The sequence below is a fragment of the Manacus candei genome, unplaced genomic scaffold (genome assembly GCF_025592945.1).
Source record: "Manacus candei isolate 608988 ecotype Guabito, Panama unplaced genomic scaffold, ASM2559294v1 h1tg000015l, whole genome shotgun sequence".
Classification (NCBI taxonomy): Eukaryota; Metazoa; Chordata; class Aves; order Passeriformes; family Pipridae; genus Manacus; species Manacus candei.
In genome coordinates, this window is record NW_026138063.1 from 25,202,760 (window position 1) to 25,224,368 (window position 21,609).

Consider the following 21,609-nt stretch of genomic DNA (forward strand, 5'->3'; position numbering starts at 1 on the left):
AGAACTGTTTCATGACATTATGAAGAACTCCCAGGCTCTGGAAACCAGACACAACACCTGGGAAGGACACAAAACCTCAGGGACCTGACTACAGAAATGTTTAAATACAGGTCACGTTTTCAGAAGTTTTTCCATTCCAGATATGCCTGTGTGTCATAGACATCTGTCCAGATGAGGCAAGAATACCTCTGCTGCTGCCATCTCAAAGGTAAAGTAATTATTCAGCATAAAGTGTGGGGATGGCAAAATATGCTATTCCACAGGCATCCCAGTGCAACCTATAAGCAAAGTTTTCCTCAGCTTCTGCTGAGGAAGTTGCTATTGTGATGACTTGAGGGCAGACTATAGGAAATTTTTTTATGACTGTTTTGTGTGACTTGATTTCCCTGCTTAATTCTATATTGCTCCCTGCCCAAATACATGCAATTAAGTGCTCTGAAGACTTTGTTAAAGGCTCAGTGAGGAAACTGAAAAAAAAAAGATATATAGGTGTAAGTAGCCATAGATACACAGCTTCACATAATAGATACCGGCCATCAGTGTGGCAGAAACTGTTTCAGTGGCTCTCATGGCACAGCTGGGATCAAAGGAGGACTAAAACCAAAAAGACTTAGATAGGAGCTAAGTGAGTAGTCAGTTGAGTTGGTGAGGGTGAGCACACTAGCACAGCAGGCTCAGGTCTAAACACAGGGACCGGGGCATAGCGAGCTGTGAGCAGGACAGGCTGGTGCTGCCACTGCTGCCTGTCACTGCCTGTGTGCTTTTATTTCATATCTCAGTGGAAAACACAAATGGTGTGTTGCACAGAAGCTGGCTTGCAGAAGATATACCTGTCGCAGGATCTTGCAAAGGAGTCCTCCTGGGTGGTATGGAGGGCACAGCCAAATCATAAATCCTGTTCTGAGGGAAGAAACCTCTTGGTTGAGGGTAGTTGGTCAGTCCTCGAGGAAAAAGAGCACTACAGCCAGTTTGTAACTGCAACAAGTAGCACCTTGCTGTACATAAAATTCCACTGGTCTGCCAGTCAGTATCTAAACACAGGCAAACAAAAGGACATTTGGAAGACAGGTGAGAAATTAAGCCTTTGAAACCACCAGCAGTGCAGTTGGTAACAATGTGGTTAAAAATGCTTCTGCCTGATTTACTCAGTGGAACATGCATTTTGGAAATAAATATATGTGTTTGATTTGTGTTCTTAGTGGCAATGTCACAGCCAGATTTTGTTATGAGGTGGCAAGTCGTAAATCTCAGAGAAGACTAAAATACACCGTTCTAAATGCAGTTTGTTAGCAGACCTAGAGATTGTGTTTGGCCATGTTTGTTGCTCTTGTTCTCCTGCCTCCCATGTGCTCAGGTGGCAGTGGCCAACTCCAGAAGCTTCGTGTCTGCTGCTGCCTGAGCTGCCATCACAGCTGGGAGGGGAAACCCCTGTGTTCCTTGGAGTCATTAAGTGTTGTTTATGGTAGGAATATGGCATTACAGGCAAGGCTCTTATGGTAATGAAATGTGACCAGTAATGTATTTTTGTAGTCACAGCAAATAAAGCAGTAAACCTGAAAGAACTCGGCGTCTGACGAAGTGCTCCATTAATGTATCGTGAGTATTGACAGTGCCGAGGTCATCGTTTGGTTTGCAGCTACACAAGAAGATTTTAAAATATGATATTTTATGGGTCTTGTAGCTATTTAGAGAGGAGTGATTTGCTGAGTACTATTCCTTGGGCTTTGTCCCTTCATAGCTTCGGCTGTTGCCGTCACTCTGCAACAAAACAATCTCTCCCAGCAGTTTGATTTTTCAGAGGGGTTATTAATGTTTCTGAGCCAGCTGATGTGCCCAGGCAGTACTCAAGCATATTAAACTGTTACATATCTCTCCTACAAACGTGCAAAAGCCATTTTTGAAGCAGTAGCTGAGTGCCAGCACAGGGCTGGGAGACAGTTCAAGGATAGCTTGGAGACGAGCTGGGCTGGGGCCATGAGAGCAGGGATGTGTTAGGACGGGGTGGATGCTCTGCTCTTTGTTGCTGTGTGTTGAGGAGGATGATAAGCCTGTGAAAGAGGACACTTTAATCTGGGAAAAGAGATTCAGAAATTATTCTTCAGCTTTAATACAGAGATCACATAATCACAGAATGCTTTGGGCTGGAAGGGACCTTAAAAATCATCTTGTTCCAACCCCCTGCCTTGGCCAGGGACACCTTCTGCTAGACCAGGTTGCTCAAAGCCCCATCCAACCTGGCCTTGGGAATGGCAATTTCTTGCCATACAAACACACTTCTACAACCTGCACCTTTGGAAAGGACTAGTGTATTTCCAATAACTTTGTTTCTAGGCACCTGGCTTGAAACACCTTGCAGGGTCTAACTTCTCTGGAAAATCAGACACTTTAAGGTGCTTCAAAGCCCTTGATATGTTGGGATTTTACTGTAGGAAAAAAAGCAGCAAGAGACTGCTGAGTTTGCAGAGTTTGAGAGGAAGGTGTATGAAAGAGAGCGAAGTGGGGAGTGCTGCTGACTGCATGGTCTTGGCTACATAGTCATTTGGAGCTTGGCAGTGTCTCAGAGAGCCTGGTCCTTTCAGAGCTGACAGAAGTGGACAGAAGCCAGCCACAAAATGAGTTAACTTCTTCCTCAGCTCATTAAATGAGTTGCCCAGTCAAGAATGAAGTCTGGATTCACACGTAGGTACATGTGTGGTCACAGAAATGGTATGAGGATGACAGAGAGATGGGGACCTTGATTTCTTCCTTTGTTGCTTTGGCATGAAGTTCTGTACAAAAGTGTTGCTACAACCCCTCACACAGCACAGGGCAGGGGGTCTGTGCTATTCACCCTGCAAATCAGTCATGGGAGTGCCAGTGCTGCTGGCTGGGGCTGGAGGAGACAGATTTCCTTGCCTTTGGCTCTTTCCTGTCATAGATGTTTTCCCTAATGCCAGCATGGATAAAACCCAGGCTAGTCTGCTCCAGATTGGGAAGCATTACCCCAGTAAATAGAAATTACCTAAAATAACAAGGTGCTGCCATACCTAGGTAGTGGAAGAGCCAAGGTAATATGCAGAGAAGGATGAGTCAGGGAGGAGGCTGACTCTGACCTGCTGTGATGCTCTTCCCACAAATGCTGCAGCCCGTGCCAGTGAGGGGAGGAGTGGGCAGCCAGGTAGGCAGGAATCACCTGCTTTCCCAGCAGCACCTCCCAGGTGAGTCTGTGTGCCTGGCACGGTGCTCCCAAGACCCCTTGGTCAGGGCTTCTCTCATAATAATATTGTTTTCTCTGTCCCATAAAGATCTTTCTTGAACACTTGAACAGATATTTGAAGTTGTGAGTGTTTTGCTTGATCTACCTGATGTGTGCTGCTGTTTCCATGTGAAATATGTGATGTAGTTGTGATTATTGAGGTGCTGGCCTGTCACATCCCTTCAGTCTCCAAGGGTGTGAGATGAGCAGATCAGCAATGTGTGCTCTATTTCAGAGTCCTCCTCTGGCAGTTCACGGGAGGACAAAAGCCTTCCGAGGAGATGACACACCTGTCAGACTGTGGCAACTATCAGCACTTTCTGTGAGCAGAGGGATAGCAGAGCCACTGCTGAAGCAAACAGGCATAATGACACTGCATTTCAGCACCCCAGCAATGGGTTACTGTGTGTGTGCCCCATTCAGAGCTGGGGACACGGCCCAGGACAGGAGGCAGGGGAAGGGGGTACAGCTCCTGCACCTACAGCTGGGGCCTCTGTGGTGTGTGGGAGCTCCTGGGGCCGGGGCTGCAGGAAAAGGGCTGCAGAAGGCCCTGGAGCAGCTCTGGGAGCTCTCTGGGCCTGTCCCTGGTTGTGGGCAATCTTTATATAGCACACTCAGGCAACAGAAGAAAAGGAGGGAAGTGCAGTTAAAAGGATCCAGGAAGAATAGCTCTCAGTTAATAAGCATTTGAAATATTTCTAGACAGAAAAAAATGTTTAGGCAAATGTAAGGATTTATTGTTTCCATTAATTCTTTGGGCTTTTTCAATTTGCTGGTTGAATTTGGCATAATTTGTATTAATATATGAATTATTATGCTTATAAGAGAGATGCTGGTTGGTTAGAGAGCAGTCCAAACTACACTCTCAGCCACTGCATATTCTTATTTAATATAATTGTGGTTTAATTTGTTTCATGACAGAGAAAAAATGAATAGTCAAAGTCAGCTTTCATGGAATTAAGTAATTAGTTGCAAAATCTCAGAGAATTTTTAACAGGAAAATTTATAACAGTATTGTAGCTTCTTTTTATTTTAATTTTCAGATCATAAAGACTTATGAAATCTTGTTCTTTGTACCTGCCTGCTTGTCCCTGCCTTTTAATAACTTCTACACCTAACAGCCAGGTTAGACTAACTTGAGATAGTGAGAGAGCTCTTAGAAAACATTACCTTTATTTAAAGGTTTCATGACACTAGGTAGAGACAGGCTGTGTAAGTGCCTCCAGAGGGGAGAAAAAGTCTGGAAAAGGAACTCCGCTTTCATTAGAAATCAGAAAAGCAGCATTGCAGGCAGGTAAACATCTTAGATAGCAAAAACAGTTGATCAACAAGATCCCAGCAAAGCAGGCTTTGTTACAGTGCTTGAACTATTACTGGATATGTGAATCAGTGGGGGGGAACCCCTCTGTTAAGTAAATAAAATATGAGACAATGGTAAGAACTTAAATATGACCGATTTTCTTGTGCTTTTGGAAACCTAGCTGTTTTCCAGATTCACAGTGGGGTTTACAGATAACCCTGCAAGTGCTGTAAACCTCCTTCTCACTCTCCTCACTGCACAGATGGGTGAATTAATCTGAGCGTCTCTGAAGGGATGCCAGTATTTCCTGGAGTATCACAGTCATTTGAGCAGAGATTCTCACTCAGAACACTCGATATTTCTGTGAAAAATTACTGATTACCAGCCAGCACAGCCATCTGATTAATTCAGTCCAATATCAGAGATGGAGTGTCACATATATACTAATGCCTTTCTGCTCCATCACGCTGTGCTGGCTCCGAGGGTCACTGGGCCTTTTTTGAACTTGCATTAATGAGAGCAGAAACCGGGAAAAGCTTTCTGAAGTCAATTAGTCAAACGAAATTAATTTTAGGGCATGCACAATTTTGTTGCACAGGAACCTGCAGCGAGACAGGCTTGATTCCTTGCTCCAAAGGCTCTCCTGGGGATGCTGTAGCGTCTCAGCAGGGAAACATTCACAAAATGTATTTCAGAGATGTAACAGGCAAAGGGGCCTTTGTTCAAGCTGTTGTAAAACACTACCCGTTTTTGTTGCACACAAAGAGACTCCCCACTAGATGGCCCTGCACATCCAGCATTGGATGTGTGTCCACGTAAACACGGAAACAATTTCTTGGCTTTGAATTTATTTCACTGTTTCTCAACAAACCCTCTTTTCCATGATTTGCATAGGCCGAGCTCTAGGCTTCTCCAGTCCAGAAACTGAGCAGCCCAATGTCTTGCTACATTAAAATACCTTGTCTTTTTTTACTGTCAACCTGTACCCATAACACACATGCTTAAAATTCTACCTTCTCGTCTATGGGAACTATACAAGTCGCTGTTAAATGTGCTTTTTATCCACACATAACAAATTGAAACCTGGGACTTAAGGCTGATGTTGTCATGCATGTCCATGAACAGGGGAGAAAGCAGTGATATTATAGCCTGGTCAGTTGGTTTGTTGCACCTGTTCTTCTTAAAATATTTGCATCTGGCAGGGCTTCCTAAGGGGAGAAAAACACAGAACTAAACTTTTGGAGGATGTAAACTGTCATTATTAACATTTAAAGAATTGCATTAATCAACCTCAGCTTTGATCTTGGTCAAGGAATTTTGTGAGAGATCCCCTCTGATTATTCTGCCTATCACGAGCCAACAGGAGGCCCTTTTTGGAGGTGTCTTCCTTGGAGTATGGCACAGAATACTTCCTTGCATTTGTTCCCCCAAGCCACTGCTTGTTTGTCCAAATTACACCTTCCTGTACTCCTTCCATTTTGCTGATGCTGCCTGGCATTAAATTGCCAGATGCTTGACACAAGTCTCATCTTCCTGCCACGAGCTCCATGGAGGTGAACTCCTCTCACACACAACTTTTTCAGTGCTGCTTATTCCCAGAGGACGACTCACACCCCAGGAGGGGCACAGGGCCCCCGCAGAGCTGGATGAGTGAGCCTGGTGGGGATGTGTAGCATGGACTGTGTGTAATTCTGCTGCTGTGCAGGTGCTCGCAGTTTCACCAAAGAGTGACCAGGAGTTAATGCTAAGCAGGTTCCTGATGCTGACTTGGTGCTTTGTGCACAAATGGCAACTCACAGCACCTGCAGGACCAAGAGAACAATTTAAGAGATGAAAACAGGCCTGAGGAGGAGACCAAGGTGTTGCAGGTTTGAGAAGACATGAAAACGAAAGTCTTCCTTCTCATTTTGTGAAGTGACCCATGGACTTTGGGTCTTAAGCAGCTGTAAAATATTAAATAGGTTTGGGGCAATTTGAATTAATAAGTTACTTGGCAGGAAAATGGCAAACAGTGGTGCAGGGTACTAACAATTGAGGCTGGTAATAGGTGAATTAAAACGGTCACTAATAAGATACATGTAGCTGCCATTCATCAGGCACTGCCCAGAGGGGTTAAAAGTTCAAATTAAGTGATCATGACTTCAAAAAACAAAATAAGAAAACATATCTTAAAGTGTGCTTTTGTGAGTAGGCAGAACTGCTGGGTTCACTGGGAAGGAAATGCAGCAGGTTAACAAGAATGACTGAATATTGCTGTGGGACCTAGTGAGTGCTCTTTGTTTCACTGAGCTGCTTCAAGGTGCTGGAATCAGTTTTTCTTGCTGAAAAGGGTGGTGTTGCTAAATGGTATTATGATAACATAATGAGAAATCAGAGCAACTAAGTCTTGACAAGGCATCCGGCTCGAGTTAATTAAAATAGAGAAGTCATACCATGGTGCCAAGGGAAATAGTAAAAGCACAGATGGGGAGATTTGATTACTTACTGAGGATTAGTGTGGTTAGTGCAGGGTCTTAAAAGGACAAAGGGACAATCTGGACAATCTCAAGACTGGAAGCTTAGAAGAGATGTGGGCATGTGAATTGCAGAGAAAACAATTTTAAGCACCACTACTGGTGTGAAACTGTGAAGGAAAAGGCAAGCTTTTGGGTTAACCCAACATTTTTGTAATTATAGGAGTTGATTCTGTGAAAAAGGGTGCCTGTACACAGTCTTGGCTGATCATAATAAATGTAATCCTGCTCATACTGTAGCAGTGCCAAGCCCAGGCCAGATCTGATTGACAAAAAGTAATCCTGAGACAAACTGTTCCCAGTCCAAGCCAGTCTGGCCCATCCTTTTCAGAGTTTCAAGGTAGATGTGGTTCCAAGTGCACCTCAGCACATCAAGGGAGCCGAACCTTGGAGGTGCCAGTCACAGCTCTGCTGGGGTCCAGCAGCAAGAACCCGTGTGCTCTGGCCTGGAAGGGGAAAAATGCACATGGTAAGCAGTGAGGTGACAGTGGCTTTTCTGTGCTGCTCACAGCAGCCATAATCCCCTCCCGTGCAGTCCCCATGAGAGATCATAGTGCAGAAATGTAAGTAGATCAGATGCAGGTGTTTTGCATGCTCTGCCTGGCCTGAGAGCCCAGAGCACACTGAATTAGGTGGCCATAATCTCTCTTCTCTGCACATCCTCTCGTGTTTGTCTTAATTCCTGCATAAATTCCAAGGCATGGTACACAGCTGTCTTGCATTTGTTGCTGTTTTCATTGGGACTACATGAAGATGCAGGAGGCCTGGGCTGGTCAGCTCCTGGGGCAGGATTGTACAGAAAAACCATTCCCTCCACCATCCCCTCCACCCAAAAAATACCTAGCATCCAACCAAGTAAAAGATCAGAGCAGGTATGGTATTTCCCTGAGAAGAGGAAAGGGATTGTCTGGAGGCAAAAAAAGGAAATTCCAGAGGAGATTAAAATGGAGGAAAATTTCTAGACTAGAAGAGGTTCTCTGAAAAATAAATAAGGTACATGGGTGTAGGAACATGTTTCTTCTCGCTGTTCAGCTGACCAGATGCTGCCTAACCTCCGGATGGCTCTATCAGGTTAGAGATCTTCTGGTGCCTAGACAAGGAGCACAGGCTGTTTGTTCCTGAGGCTACTGTACTAATTGAAAACAAAACCAGTAAATTACTTAGTAGTTCAGAGCAGCTTTTGTCAGACCACTTGCTGAAATCAGTGCAGATCCAATTATGCATAAATTATCAGAGAAGCTGGTGATTTATAGCACGGTAAAACCAGAAAGGACAGCACAAAGGGTGAGTAGGAGGAGCTGACCCTCTTCCAGTTCATTTACAAAAACAAATACCTTTTTATAATTCTGTATCGCTGCAGACACCCTGTGAGGCTCCAAGGACCCCATTTCGAGTCTGACAAAGGGAGTTAACCTACTGCAAGCTGTTCCCCAGCAGGCTGAAAGGCTTTGCTTGGTGGGGGGAAAAGTCCCCAAGCTGGTGTTTATTGATGGCTAATCATGAGACAGACTTCTCTCTATTTTGGGAACAGGAAGAGTGTGCCTGGAATCTTGCCAGTGAACAGCTTGGGGTGTAGCCTCAAGGATCCTTACCTTCCTCTGCTCTGTCCTTACGTGCCGTTTCTCACCCTTCAGGGCTGAGGTCAGTGCTTCTGTAATGTTTTTAGCAGACTGTCAAGGTGAGACACTGACTGTGAAACCAAATGTAGACCACGTGGCAGGCAGCTCCTGTGTCAGGCCAGGCAGACAGCAGGAGTTCAAGAACGTTTGGCTTATGTGACAAGCCTGTACTCCCTCCAGTGAACACAGGCTGAAAGAGTCAGCCTGGGGAAGAGGAGGCTCCAGAGAGACTCAGTGCCTAAAGGAGCTACAAGAGAGATGGATTTTGGACAAGGGTATGCAGGACAGGGCCCTGGCCAATCTGGTCTAGTGGAAGGTGTTCCTGCCCACGGCAGGGGGGTCTTTAAGATCCCTTACAAGCCAAACCATTCTTCAATTCTGTGATACTGGTGGTACACATTTGAGGCTGTGGGAGCAGGAGGGCTTCCCCTTACACTGACTCCTCGGCTTCTCAGGCTGCCAACAGCACAAACAGCCTTGGATGTGTGTTTGTTTCGACTAAAAGTGAGGATTAGTGGTGCATTTTAGAAACTGAGTCACAGGGGGTGTTGACAGCTACTGAAGAGGTTCACAAATAGTCTTGGAGACTTTTAGGACAGATAGCTGGGGATGAAAAGTGACACTGTGCGTCTCATTTTCACCATCACTTCAAACCTCCAATAGCAGGCAGGAGAGAGAAATAAGAGAAATAAGCAGTCCTGGCTCAGAAATGGATGCAGGAGGAACTGGCAGCAAACGAAGAGACACAAGTGGCAGGGGTCGAGGTGGCGTCCTGGGGGATGGCACACGTAATTCCACAGCTGCTGTGATAGAGCTGTAGCTGGCACTGATGTAACAGCACTGGTTTGAATAGAGCTCAGGCAAGATCCAAAATGAACAGAATATTGAGGGCTTGCCAGGGAAACCAGGTGTTTGAAAGGGGAAGGGGTCATGGGGCAACTGGTATTGGGGTGAACACCAGAACATCCCCAGTGCTTCCAGGAATGGGAACTGCACAGGAGGGTGTGCCCCTGAACTCCCCCAGAGCATCGCTGCGGGACTTCAGTGAGAGGTCAGGGCAGTTCTGATCTCATTCATCTCACAGCTTGTTAAAATGGCTCATTTAAAGGGTCTAATAATTCATTTAAGTTTTCTTCCTGTATATGTTGTCTTGAAGCTTTTGTGATCTATAGTAGTTTTGTGCATGTTTATATTCCTCTTAGTTGCTATCCATTGTGCTGGGTGGGCACTGAAATGTTTTCTTTGGAGCAAGACACTGCTGCTTCATGGGAGGAAGAAGCAGCTCAATTAAAAGAACCTAGAAATTCCTGAGAAAATACTGAGAATAGGTTAGAAAAATAGGTTTTTTTCTAGTCATCCTGATAGCTGTAACTATAATGAACTCCTACAGGACAGGCATTTGCCTGTGGATAGCTGAGCTATCTCTGAGCTACCCAGAGGTATTTTGGAACTGTTGTTGGCTCTGGGTGCTACTGAGGACAATAATAAAGGAAAGGAGAGGATGTATTTGCTCTGGTGCTTCTCATGCACATCCTTTAATGAGCTGGAATTTGGACTGGAGAAGAAAGAAACAAATAATTAAACTAGAAATAAAATTAACTTGGCAAATAAAATTAACTTAGCTTGCTGGCTGCCTTCAGCAATGTTCTCTCCATGCCTCGATCTCTTCCTGTTGTGAACTGTAGCTCTGCCAGTCTGGTGAGAAGGTCTGGACATACCAGGGAGTGATGTGCCCTCTGCCTTGTGCCTGTGGAGGCCACTGGGAGAGTAAGACTGATGTGGGCTTACATAACCCAAACAGTGGTAAAGTAACATCTTGTCCCCCCCAAAAAACCCTCTCTTTTCTTTACAAGTTCAGAGCATTTGTGTTCATATTCCTGCCCTAATGCTGTTTTTGTGCCATGAAGTCTGAATCTCCAGTGTGAAGGAACAGGGAATTGGTATGGAAATGAGTGGGAGCATACAAAGCTGCTGTTAGAAGGACGAGGCAGAGTGAGGCCTCCTGTGGAGAAAATCTAATTTTTAAACACCTGTGCTGAATAAGTAACAAAGGAACTGGCAGGGAGGGACGAGAGCTGGTGAATGGCACTGTATCAGAGGCCCACAGCATGTTCCTGCTTGGCTAATAGGAGATTGTGACTCTTATTCAGCACATGCTGGCAGTTAATCCCTGTGCCATATGGCAGCTCTGCCTGGCACCTGCTCCATCAGTGTGAGATAAGGTCAGTGTCTCCCTGTGGGCAGTGTCATTGCAGACAACCAATGTTGCTTCAGCGTCTTTGCCACCCAAGAACCACTGCCCACCCTAAGTACAGCACTGGGAACTGGGAAGGAGCATCTTAACTTTGGCAGTGAGGCTCCTTCCTCTCCAGGATGATGCTGTGCCTTGTGCTATTCCGTGCCGTGTACAGATTGTATGCATTCATTCACAGCCTGTCATCAAGAGGCATGAATAGGAAGAGATAATGTGTATTTTCTTTCACACTGTGTTTTTCCTCCCCTTTCTGTCTCGACTCTGCATCTAGAGTGTTTCCTTCCATCTTGATTCCTCTGTTATCTTTGTCCCCCAGGTTGTACAGGGCAGGCGAGCCCTTCCCCGCTGTCAGGAAGGAACTGTGGCAGTGCACAGCTGTGACTGGGGTCCTCCTGTCTGCTGCATCACCATTAAAGCTGCTGTCTGTCTGCCTATATATGCCAACCTGTCTCTTCTACCTGTTTTTCTTCCATCTCTGTTTTGGTATTTCATTTTAACTTGCACTTTGCACTCTCCAGCCATCTGTCTGCCTTCTCATCAAATCATCCTTCAAGGAAGTATCATGCTAAACCTCCCCTGTACTACCTGGCTTTTTACAGGAGACAAAACATGTTAAAACAGGCACATGGCCAGGTAGCTTCTGCTTTTGCCTGCCAGCAGCAACCCTTCCTGGGTGATGCTGGAGATCACTGCAGGTGAGACAGAACAGAGACACAGAGCTTTTGGTGCCAGCAACCACCAGAAAGACAGAGAATCTGAGATGGAATGGTGTTCTAAGGGGTTGGGGGGGTGTGTAGCTCCTCCATTTGAGAAGCTTTCTCTCATGAGAAGGAGCTTTCTCCCTATCTTAAAGGAAGAGTCAAAAAGCCACCAATTCAGATGTGTACTTCTAGTTCTGCTCATGACTCTATGTGATATTAAATATGGGTTTAATCTCTTCTGATAGATGCTAAATTTTCAGATGAGAGTGATATGTTATTGTTCTTTATCTAAAGGCCTTAGATTTCTGCAGATAACTCCTGTTAGCACTAGTGTTGTGCAGTGTTCAAAATTTAAGCAAGGTTTCTCCTTACAAATTAAACTGCTTCAGGAAAGAAGATAATATTTTAAAAATAGGCCTTAATTAGTAGGCTGTTGGTTCTGTTTCACAAATGCATTATTATGAAAAGTAGGTAGGCAGGAGAGATCATTAAATCTGAGAAACACTCTAGGATGGCTTCTCTTGGTGTCCCATGAGTCTGTCCATAAATGACCATGAAAAGCAGTTGTTTGCTGTAAATCCCTGGTCACATCTGCAGCTTGTCACCAGAAAACATGTTATTGGATCAACCACGTAGGTCCTTCCAACTCGGAAGAATTACTGTGGCAGAGGAGGAAAAAACGTCTTGCTTTGCCTTGCCAGGCTCAGAGAATGGAGATGGGTGAGTTCTGCTGGCTGCAGCTCACAGCAGTCAGAGACACACAGTGACCTGCAGGAAAGCAGGTGTTGTCTGGGACTTACAGTCAAATATTCCAAAATTCTGTTCCTCTGACACCTACCTTAATTCTTAATACTGCACCTTGAAGGCAGATTTGGTACAAAATTTACCTCGGCTTTGTCATCACAGTGGCTTGATGGTATTTGGAATTAGAAAAAGTGATGCAGGGATTTAATGCTAAGCCCTCCCAGTCTCTCCCAATGTCCTCTCTTCTGTTTGGGAGCCTCATCAAAATGTCTTCGAACAAGCACTCTCTAATCCTTGTTTACTTTTGTTTCAGGTTTCCTTTGACCTTTACAAGCATTGTAATCTGATCTTAGTTTTCACATCCATTTCTTTACTTCCTTAACTTCAGTAATTGCTATGCCTGATTTGTGAACTTCGTACAGTTACAAGAGCAATGTTTATGTCTCTTATCTACAGCAAATAACAAGCAGGGGCTGAACAATCCTTCTGGACCCAGGTGGGGACAGATAGCTGAGGCATGGGCAAGTTGTACCTCTCTCCTGTGGCTTACAGGTTTAGAAAAAAGTTGTCTTTAATTGACTTTGTATGTAAAGGAGAAGGAAAAGGGAAGGCTCAACCAGAAAAACAGCAGAGTCAAACTGCTCTAATTACTTTTTTTCACTGACAGCAGCAGCTCATTTCCCCAGAGTGAGAAGATGGATACAGGCAGGAAATCTGGTTCTCCCTGCCCTGCTGGGAGGAGCTGGCCTGCTCCTGGGCACTTGGCTATTCGTGGCCTGGGGAGCTTCACCAGCAAGGGAGGTGCTTTCTGAACCTGGATAAGCCTGGAAGAGGGGCATTCATGGTGGGAAGCTGAAGAAACTGTAACAGCACGTGAAGGCTCCTGAGGCCAAGGCTTTGTTACTAAACATGCCTGGGAATACGCCCACGAAACAAAATTCCAGTGGAAATGTCGATTTATTGGACCCAACTGTCTCATCCAAAACACAGTCCAAGGAGCTGTGGCAGAGACCAAGGAAGCCTTTTTGCCCAGCTCTTGGACTCCTGGCCAGGCAGCCCAGGGTCTGGGGCAGACCCTCAGCACAGGAGCAGTTTCTAGGCTGGGATCTGGGGAGGCAGCCACGTCAAAGACTCCATGGTCACACTGAGACAGAGACGTGATGGTTCAAGGAGCCTCAGGGGCGAAGGTGAGCGTGCAGTGCAGTCACACACTTCCTCTGGGTATCCCCTTCTAACACAGTCTCTTGGGATGGAGGGCTGGGGAAATCTTAGGTTGCTTCCCTTTCTTGCACAGTGCTTGTTGACTTGTTCAGTTGGTCAGGCTAAACTCTTTGTGAAGTAGGAAGCTTCCCTCTGTGTGGACACAGATAAGTCCACACCAAGTACTGTAAGACAATAATATTTCTAACCTTTTCTGTTCAGTTTGGCAATACCTGTTTGTAGTCAGTACCAGAATATAATGTAGTGCAGTCTTTGCTGGATTTACAGTGTGGCTGGATGCATTCTTTCTGAGATCTCCCAGACTCATCAGATAAGATAACTAAGCTTTCAGTAGGATGTTTATTGAAGCAGAAATGAGTAAAGTACTTAACAGTGTGTGGTTCAGTTTGAAAATCAATACTGACAGTATTGAGCCAGAAGAGGGGTTGCTAATGTCTGCATCAGCAAGATATGTAAAAAGTGTGTCCACGTAAATTTACCAGGAAGCATTTAAAAAAATCAATAACTAGAGCATTAAGGCCAGGTTTACAGGAAATTACAGGAGAATCATTCAGGTTGGCACCACAAAATATCGAACACTGAGATGCAATGGCAAGGAGCTGTCTAAGTTCAGAATCCTCAGGAGTGGTCTTCAGAGCTGCCAGCCCCTTGCAAATGGTCCAGATGTGGAAATGCCTCCTAAGGTCAAGAAAATGAAAGGAGACAACAATCAGATATTCTCAGAGCCACCTATTTCTGGATTTATTTCAGTGTACCAAGACACAAACCTGTCACATTTTTAAATCTAGCAGAACTGTACTGAACAGTTATAAGCCCCTGTGGAAATCTGAGGGGAGTGGCTTTGGCTGGACCTGCCCAGATCTGCTGGGGTTGAACTGTCTTCCAGTTATTTGCTGTTATCCATTTTTGTTGAACTAAGGCCTTGCTGTGTTCCTTTCAGGACAAGCACAGTTAAAGCTGAGGGAACCTGCAGTCACTCATCTAGAATGGGATGAACTTTAAAGTCCCTTCCCACCCAAACCATTCTATGATTTATTTTTCTAACAGCCAAAAGTGTGCAGCTGAGATGACAATGAACTCTTGTTTTTTCACATTGAATCCTAACCAGATGGTGGAAAATACAGTGGTAATTTAAATAGAAATGAGACAATCCTGCCCATTGACAGGACATCCTTGGAGTACTATGAGCTGGGAGGCAGAAAACACTTCCACCATTAACAGAGATCTGAAATTCTAATTGGAGGTGACCTGCATACTTGAGTTTTCATCATTTCCCTTCCATTTTGTAATAACAGTATAATTCAACAGTTCTACTGTCTGCTTAAGGTATTATGTTATCATCATCAATGATAAATGCAAGGCATGGTCCTGAAGCATAATTGCATCAATATTGCTCACATACTTCTCAGTGGATGCAGGATTGAGTGAGCAAAAACAAACACCTTCTGTTTTGCCTACCCCAGGCACCATAGCAACTGAAATGCTGTGCTTAAAATTATCATTGGTTTTTCCTCCTGTCCCTTTGTTCCATATGGTGCAGCCTGTCAACTATCTTAACATCCAGTTCTGTGGATGCCAACTATCAGTGTGTAAGGAAATGAAATGTGCACAAGATTTGATGGCTGATGCTGAGTTCCATGAGCTGTCTGCTTTGTTGCTTGGCATGCCCTGAACCAGCATGTCCATGGCACAGCACAGCTTTCTGTGTGGTGAGCTGTGCCCTGACCCCCATGGAGGGAAAGATACTGCATTGCCATGTGCTGGTAGTGCTGGGCAGATAATGAACACAATAATGCCAGGTTAAGTGAGGAGCTGCCTATTATAAAATAAAAATAAAAAAAAAGCTTTTCTTCTGATCAGACCATGCCTGGAAGAAACTGAAGAGTTCCTTCTCTGCAATCCAAATCCCTCACAATTCTCTCGTTGCACCCCCAGCTCTGATCCTGAGATCTGATATTAAAGGCAGCACAGTGCAGCAGCAGTGTCCTGACCAGCAAGCCAGGAATTGGTCTCCAAATGGACATTGAAAACCCCAAGTCTGCTGTAGGGTGTGCTGGTACATTACAGTGTATGTCACTCATCCCAGACAATTCTCAGGTTGTCTGTAAGTCTGCAGTAGATGAGAGTTCAGTATTTGTGTACCATGCATGAAAAAAGGCAGGGGAAGGCTTATCATGCATGAATAACATGGTTTGATTCACTGAAGCAAAAATGGTTTTCATCTACAAATAAGGTAATTTCATTCACTAGAATCATTGTGCTACAATTTTACAACAGGATTGAGAGCCTTTTTATTGACCTTCAAATCAACTGTGTTGTTGCTTACAAATTGGTGCAAAACCACCCAATGACATTTATGGCTCTCCTACATCAGTACATGTGAAATGTTGATCTGCATCATTGCATATTTGTTTAATCAAGCCAATATTTCACCTGCATCATTGGAGTGATAATGTGATGAGAACAAACTCAAATTACTGAAAATGATCAACCCATTCATTTCTGATCAAAGAGCTAGCTGAGGGATTTAGTCCTTTTTACACCACCCAGAGATTCATTCTCTTCTCTAAACATTAGATTTTGCAGAAAGAAAATAAAATCTCCACTTTAGGCAAAACCGTCTTTTGACACCACAGAATTCAGTTGCAACTTTCAGCTTTCTGTCCTTGAGAAGAGCTGGTAGAATTGGCTACAGAAATCACGTTGCTTCCATGGATTTTTCGAAACCTCTGCTTCATTTGCCTTTCTAAGGACTCAATGTAGAAGATCTATCTTGCTTTCTTCAAGTCAGGCAATCATCCCTAAATCCTGAGGAAATGGACATCTCTGGCTGTGCCTCAGTAAGGAGATCAAATGCAACTGTGCGCCGCCTCAGGGAGATAGAGTTCAACAGTTCCTCAGGTTTGGATGATACTACTTTGTACTTTCTGCTGGAGGAATTGTCTCTCACCCCATCAGGCACAAACATGAAGATGTTTTTAATCTCTCCAGTCATCTGCCTCATGGCAGGTGTCCTCATCATTCCTACCATCTTATTTGTGATCTTCTCTCGGTTTAACATCCGTCAGGAAACAAGGTACATGCTGCTGGGAAATGCTCTGCTTTCTGATCTGATCTACCTGTTGTTCTACACCCTGTCAGCTGCTCTCAATGCAGCACACCTACATTTCCCAAAGGAAGCTTGTGTCCTCCTGTTATTTCTGCTGGCAGTGGCTTACTGTGGAGGATTGTTCACAGCTGTTGCCATAGTCTTGGACACATACGTAGCTATTTTGTTTCCTTTGCGCTACATCACTATTTTGCCTCCTTCACGAACTAAAAAAATTATAGTTTTACTATGGGTGTGTTCTGGAGCTTTCCCTGGGATTTTTTTCTTGGTGCTATGGAGCACCCACACCTTTGTGCCCTGTGTCCTGGAAACGTGCTCGGTTCCAGTAATACTAATATTAACTCTGAACGGGACTGATGCTCTGAAACTCTGTTTCTGGCTTTCTGCCATGGTTGTCTTTCTCTGCCTGTCTGTAATATTTTGTTGCTATGCTATTTTGTATTTTAAAACCAAACATTCGGGTATATGGGAGAGCATCTGCTCCAGAGCCAGTGTAACATTCTTAATGCACAACACTGTGTTGTTTTTTTACTTCTTTCCACTCTTGGCCCTTTTTGTGGAATCATTCTTGTGTGTTAATGTTCTCATCAAGCTGCAGACAGGAATCTTGGTCTCCCTGACAGTCTGCAATGTCCTGATGATTATTCCTAAAGTTTTGTTCCCTTTTCTGTATGGGCTTCGATACAGAGAGATCTCAGCCTCTCTCAAATCCATTGTCAGGAGGAAGCAGCTTCGCATGGTGTCACCTGCTCCACCACCATCCTGAGCCAAGGCAGAGCACAGTCTCAGCAGAGGAGTTGTCCTTACCCTGTTATCATGCAAGACTGATGGAAATCACTCAGCTTCTGAAGAAGTGGAGAAGAAGTGATCAACCCATGGTAGAGAAGACATGGGTTGACCACTCTGCCTCCTTGGTGCCAAAAGGCAACAGATCTTTCATTATGTCATGGTTGAGAATACAGAAAATGCTACCCCGGATGAAGTTACAAGCTTTGTTCTGATGTGAAAGGCAGAACCTTTGGGAGGAGACATTGAACCAAGATCATTTTCACCCACCTGTTGCAAATGCCTTTCTGGAAAAGAAGAAAATTAAAAGTTTTGTGAAGCAGAGGGGGTAACCACAGGTCCCTTAACAGCATCCCTTACGACAGAGGACCCTTAACTAAACGTGCTCTGAACAGAACAACTGTATCTTTCATGCACAGTGTATTCTTGCAAGGTTGGTAGCCAATGTCCTATTCTTTGAAACATGACCTGAAAGGTGCCTCTGGAAACTGCTGCACCCAGCAAAAGGCTGTGCCTCAGCTTGTGCAGTGTGCTGGTGTGTTTGCTGCCTTATGGATTCCGTCTGGCAATTGCAAAACACTGGAGTTTTTTAAAATCTCTGTCTGGTGGGAGTCACCTTTGATCAGTGCCTGCTGGACAGCCCAGCACATGACAGTGCCGGGGGTTGCAGGGATGGATGGACTGCTGGGGAGGGAAGCTGAGCCGGAGGCAGCGGCTGGCATTCCCTCATTCCCTCCCTGCAGGGTGGTGTCCTGCTGTGCTGGTGCCGGAGGAGCCTGGAGCAGCCCAGAGCCCCGATTCCTGCTGAGGCTGCACTGAGGTGACCTGGCCAAGGCTGGGGCAGCAGCTGGGGCAGCGGGGCAGGAGTAGTGAGGCGCCAGGCTGGGCACAGCTGTACCCACAGCATGGCTCCGGCAGGAACCCGGGGCGAGGGACTGAGCATGAACACCACGTCTGATCCCTGCTGAGGCATCTCCCAGCTCTGCCTCACGAAAATCTTCTCTAGCAGCCTGATCCCAGGTTACAGCTGCACCGTCTCAGAGCTGCTGCTGGGTACCTGCCACTAAAGCCTTAGGAAGGCCAGGAGGAAAGGCTGCAGAGCCAGTTGGTGCATCAGGGGCAAGATCTTGTAAGAGCCTTTTGGATTTTCCAGATCAGCCCCCTACCTCTAGAGGACAAGTGAAACATATTTCTGACTTTAAAGAAACCAAAATTTAATTAGGTATAAACATCAGTGTGGGAAATGTAAGTTGCCGTTCTGTTCCTTGGACTCGATAAAAGAGCTCTGTGTTTCTAAAGATATTACTTTTAGAATTCGTTAGATTTTATGTAAAAATACATTGGGCTTAAAAGAAAAGGTCCTTGATTTCACTGTGCAATATTTCCCTTATGTGCAGTCTCTTTTCACCTTCTGTTTGCTTGAAGTTATACACAGAAAGTGCTGAATATGGCTGTTGGCTATTTCTCACTCGTCTGAAGAATTCCACTGTGAGCCAGGAGGAGATTGGAGTCTGGTTGCATGGAATGTTTTTGGCAAGGGAGCCACTTTGAGTGGTTCCTGCTGATCTTCTCCCGTCATTTCCAAACTGCTTGTTACTCTCCTCACATTGCAGTGCCTGCTCTCTCCTGTTTGCTGATGCAACTGCTTCTGGGGTTGCAGGTTAAAAATATCCTTTCAGAGAGAACTGGTGTTGTTTTTATTTTAACTGAGATTATCCCAGTGATCTGCTTTATAGGATGTTCTGCAAACAGCTGCATCAGCACTGGTGAGGGGGTAACAAATTCCAGTACAGAGATGGGGGAATGAGCAGGGACATCTTAGAGAGGCTTTGCTGCTAAGGGACACTTCTTGTGTAAGAAGCATCTCTAAGACAAAGTTGTTGCAAGTGAATAAACTGTAATATTGCATATTTGCTTTAACTGTGGTCCTGTGCTTCTCAGTACTCTTCAATAAAAGGATCTAGAAGTCACTTTTTACTGGATTCTTCTATTTTTCTCCAAGATGAATGTACCATAGACATTTGTCACAGAAACTGTGTTTGTATAAAGACTTCGGATTGTCTGTAACAGGTATCTTCCATAACCCTAGGGAGGATGGGGAAAATGGCTGCATACTAAATCAGGTGCTTTCTACTAAATCCCCTTGGCATGTGGAAAGATCAAGAATGGAAGAGGTACTTGTAAATCCCCAGGCTGCTCATATCTTGGGCCGATTTTTATACCTGTGCCCATTGACAAAGATGCTGGTAACTTAGAGTTTGTTTTGTCCATGTAAAGTCCTTTCAAGTTTACCTATATTGGAAATTCTCATGATAAGGGGTGAAGATAACTGTGTAACTAGTATAAGTGACCATAAGTGACTTTGCATAGCTGCAGGTTATAGTGCTTGATCTTCCTACCAATTATGAAGTTAATCTCCTGGACAGAATTCTGTTGCCAATTCTATAGTTCTTTCTTACATACACATTCCCTGGATATATTTAGATACAACTGGAAGTTTGGTAACATAAAGGGCACGGAAAGACAGAGCAAGTGAATTAGGAATTGTGTCAAGTTTATGTGTATATGAAGTCTGCCCACAGTGACCAGGCAAACAAAACATTGCTTTGTGGAAATGACCTTCTAAGAAAGATTGTTGCAAGTTGATATTTTATTAATCGACATTAAAGTGGTTTAACATTAGATAGGTAAGTTTTTCTTAAGTGACTGCTTGTAAACAAAGTCTTCCCAGGGAATATTACTGTGCTGTTTGGTACAAAAGCAGTATATTACAGAGTGTATAGAGGATACACACCACAGCCCTGAATCATTTGCCTTTGGGGATTTCCCCAATCTGTCTGAATAGGACCAAAGGACTCATTAGGACAACATAACAAGCACAAGGTTCCTGTAATGCTTTTCATACATGCCTTGAGTTTTGTCTCAAAGATTGTTAGACTTCTGTATTTTCAAGAACTTCATGGCTGTAGTGATTACCAGCCTTGTAAGGATGTCTCCACATAAGCTCTGGAAATTCAAACTGAACCTATTTACCAGAGCCCAGCAATCGACCTCTCCCTGGTCATATAAGTGAACTTCTTGGATGTCACTGTGCCAGCCCAGCATTTTAATTTAAAGTGAAACAGAGAGCAGTTGGCTTTAACATGTGATTTGGCAGCTGGGGGCAGTAATCCTTTAATGAATTGCAATACCATGAATCACTAGAAGTATTCTAATTTATAGCCTAAATATATTCATGCTCAGTTTTTCCCCTCTTTTCTTGTGCCAACATTGTCACTACGTTTAGCACTGCTCTCTTCCCTCTCTCAGTTGGATTTGCAGTGCAGTTTGCTGTCTGTAACCTGCAGACTGAAGGGAGTCAGACCTGCATTCCAGGGGCTGGGGCTGTGCCATACAACACTGGAGACATAATTACATCAGAGATAGGTCTGTGCCTCCAGTGGGATCAGGTTCAGTGTAAGGAGATACGGAAGATCTCCAGGCAGGTAAACAAGCACACAGCTTTGGATTTGGGGTATAGTTCATTACAACGATTTCAGTAATTATTCAGTAAAACTAATTAACCTCCCACAGTTTCAGTAATTAATATTAGAGTGTCTACTTCTGCTCCATCCCTTGGCTGTGTCATTTTCTACGGGCAGTTTAATACAGTAAGAGGGCAGAAGGAAAGAGGCATTTGCCTGGTTGCACTGGGGGCAGCCCCGAGAGCCTGGGGCTGTGTCCCAGCCCTGCGGAACAGCACCAGCTGCCTCCGGGCCGGGTCCGGCAGCTCCCGCCGGGAGCCGCTGCTCCTTGCTTCATTAGTCGCTGTTTGTACATAGAGTGTGTTCTTTGGACAGAAACCGTGACTGTGGCCATTCCCTGCCGGAGGGGGTTATGCATGACAGATGAGAGAGAGCCCTTGATAGGAAAAGGAAATTACAAGTTTCCCCGAAACTTGATTTCTGTTGTCTTCTGTTTCCAACCCCACCTCACTGCTGGTAACTGAGGCCCAGCACTGCTGGTTCTTGCTATTTTTTCACAAGGCTTGTGATTTTTGGCATCTACATAAAACTACTGATCCTGAAGGTTTTTGTTTTTCGAGTCCTTCAGATTGCAACATGAATCCAAAACGTACAAAGAGCAGG

General features: G+C 44.7%; 1 protein-coding gene across 1 annotated transcript; it reads left to right on the forward strand.

Moving 5' to 3' along the window:
• The first annotated feature begins 14,337 nt into the window (after window positions 1–14,337).
• Window positions 14,338–19,072, forward strand: GPR148 (G protein-coupled receptor 148). The gene has a single exon (XM_051781557.1). The coding sequence runs from the start codon at window positions 16,404–16,406 to the stop codon at window positions 17,460–17,462; it is 1,059 nt and encodes a 352-aa protein (XP_051637517.1). The 5' UTR covers window positions 14,338–16,403; the 3' UTR covers window positions 17,463–19,072.
• Window positions 19,073–21,609: the final 2,537 nt, after the last annotated feature.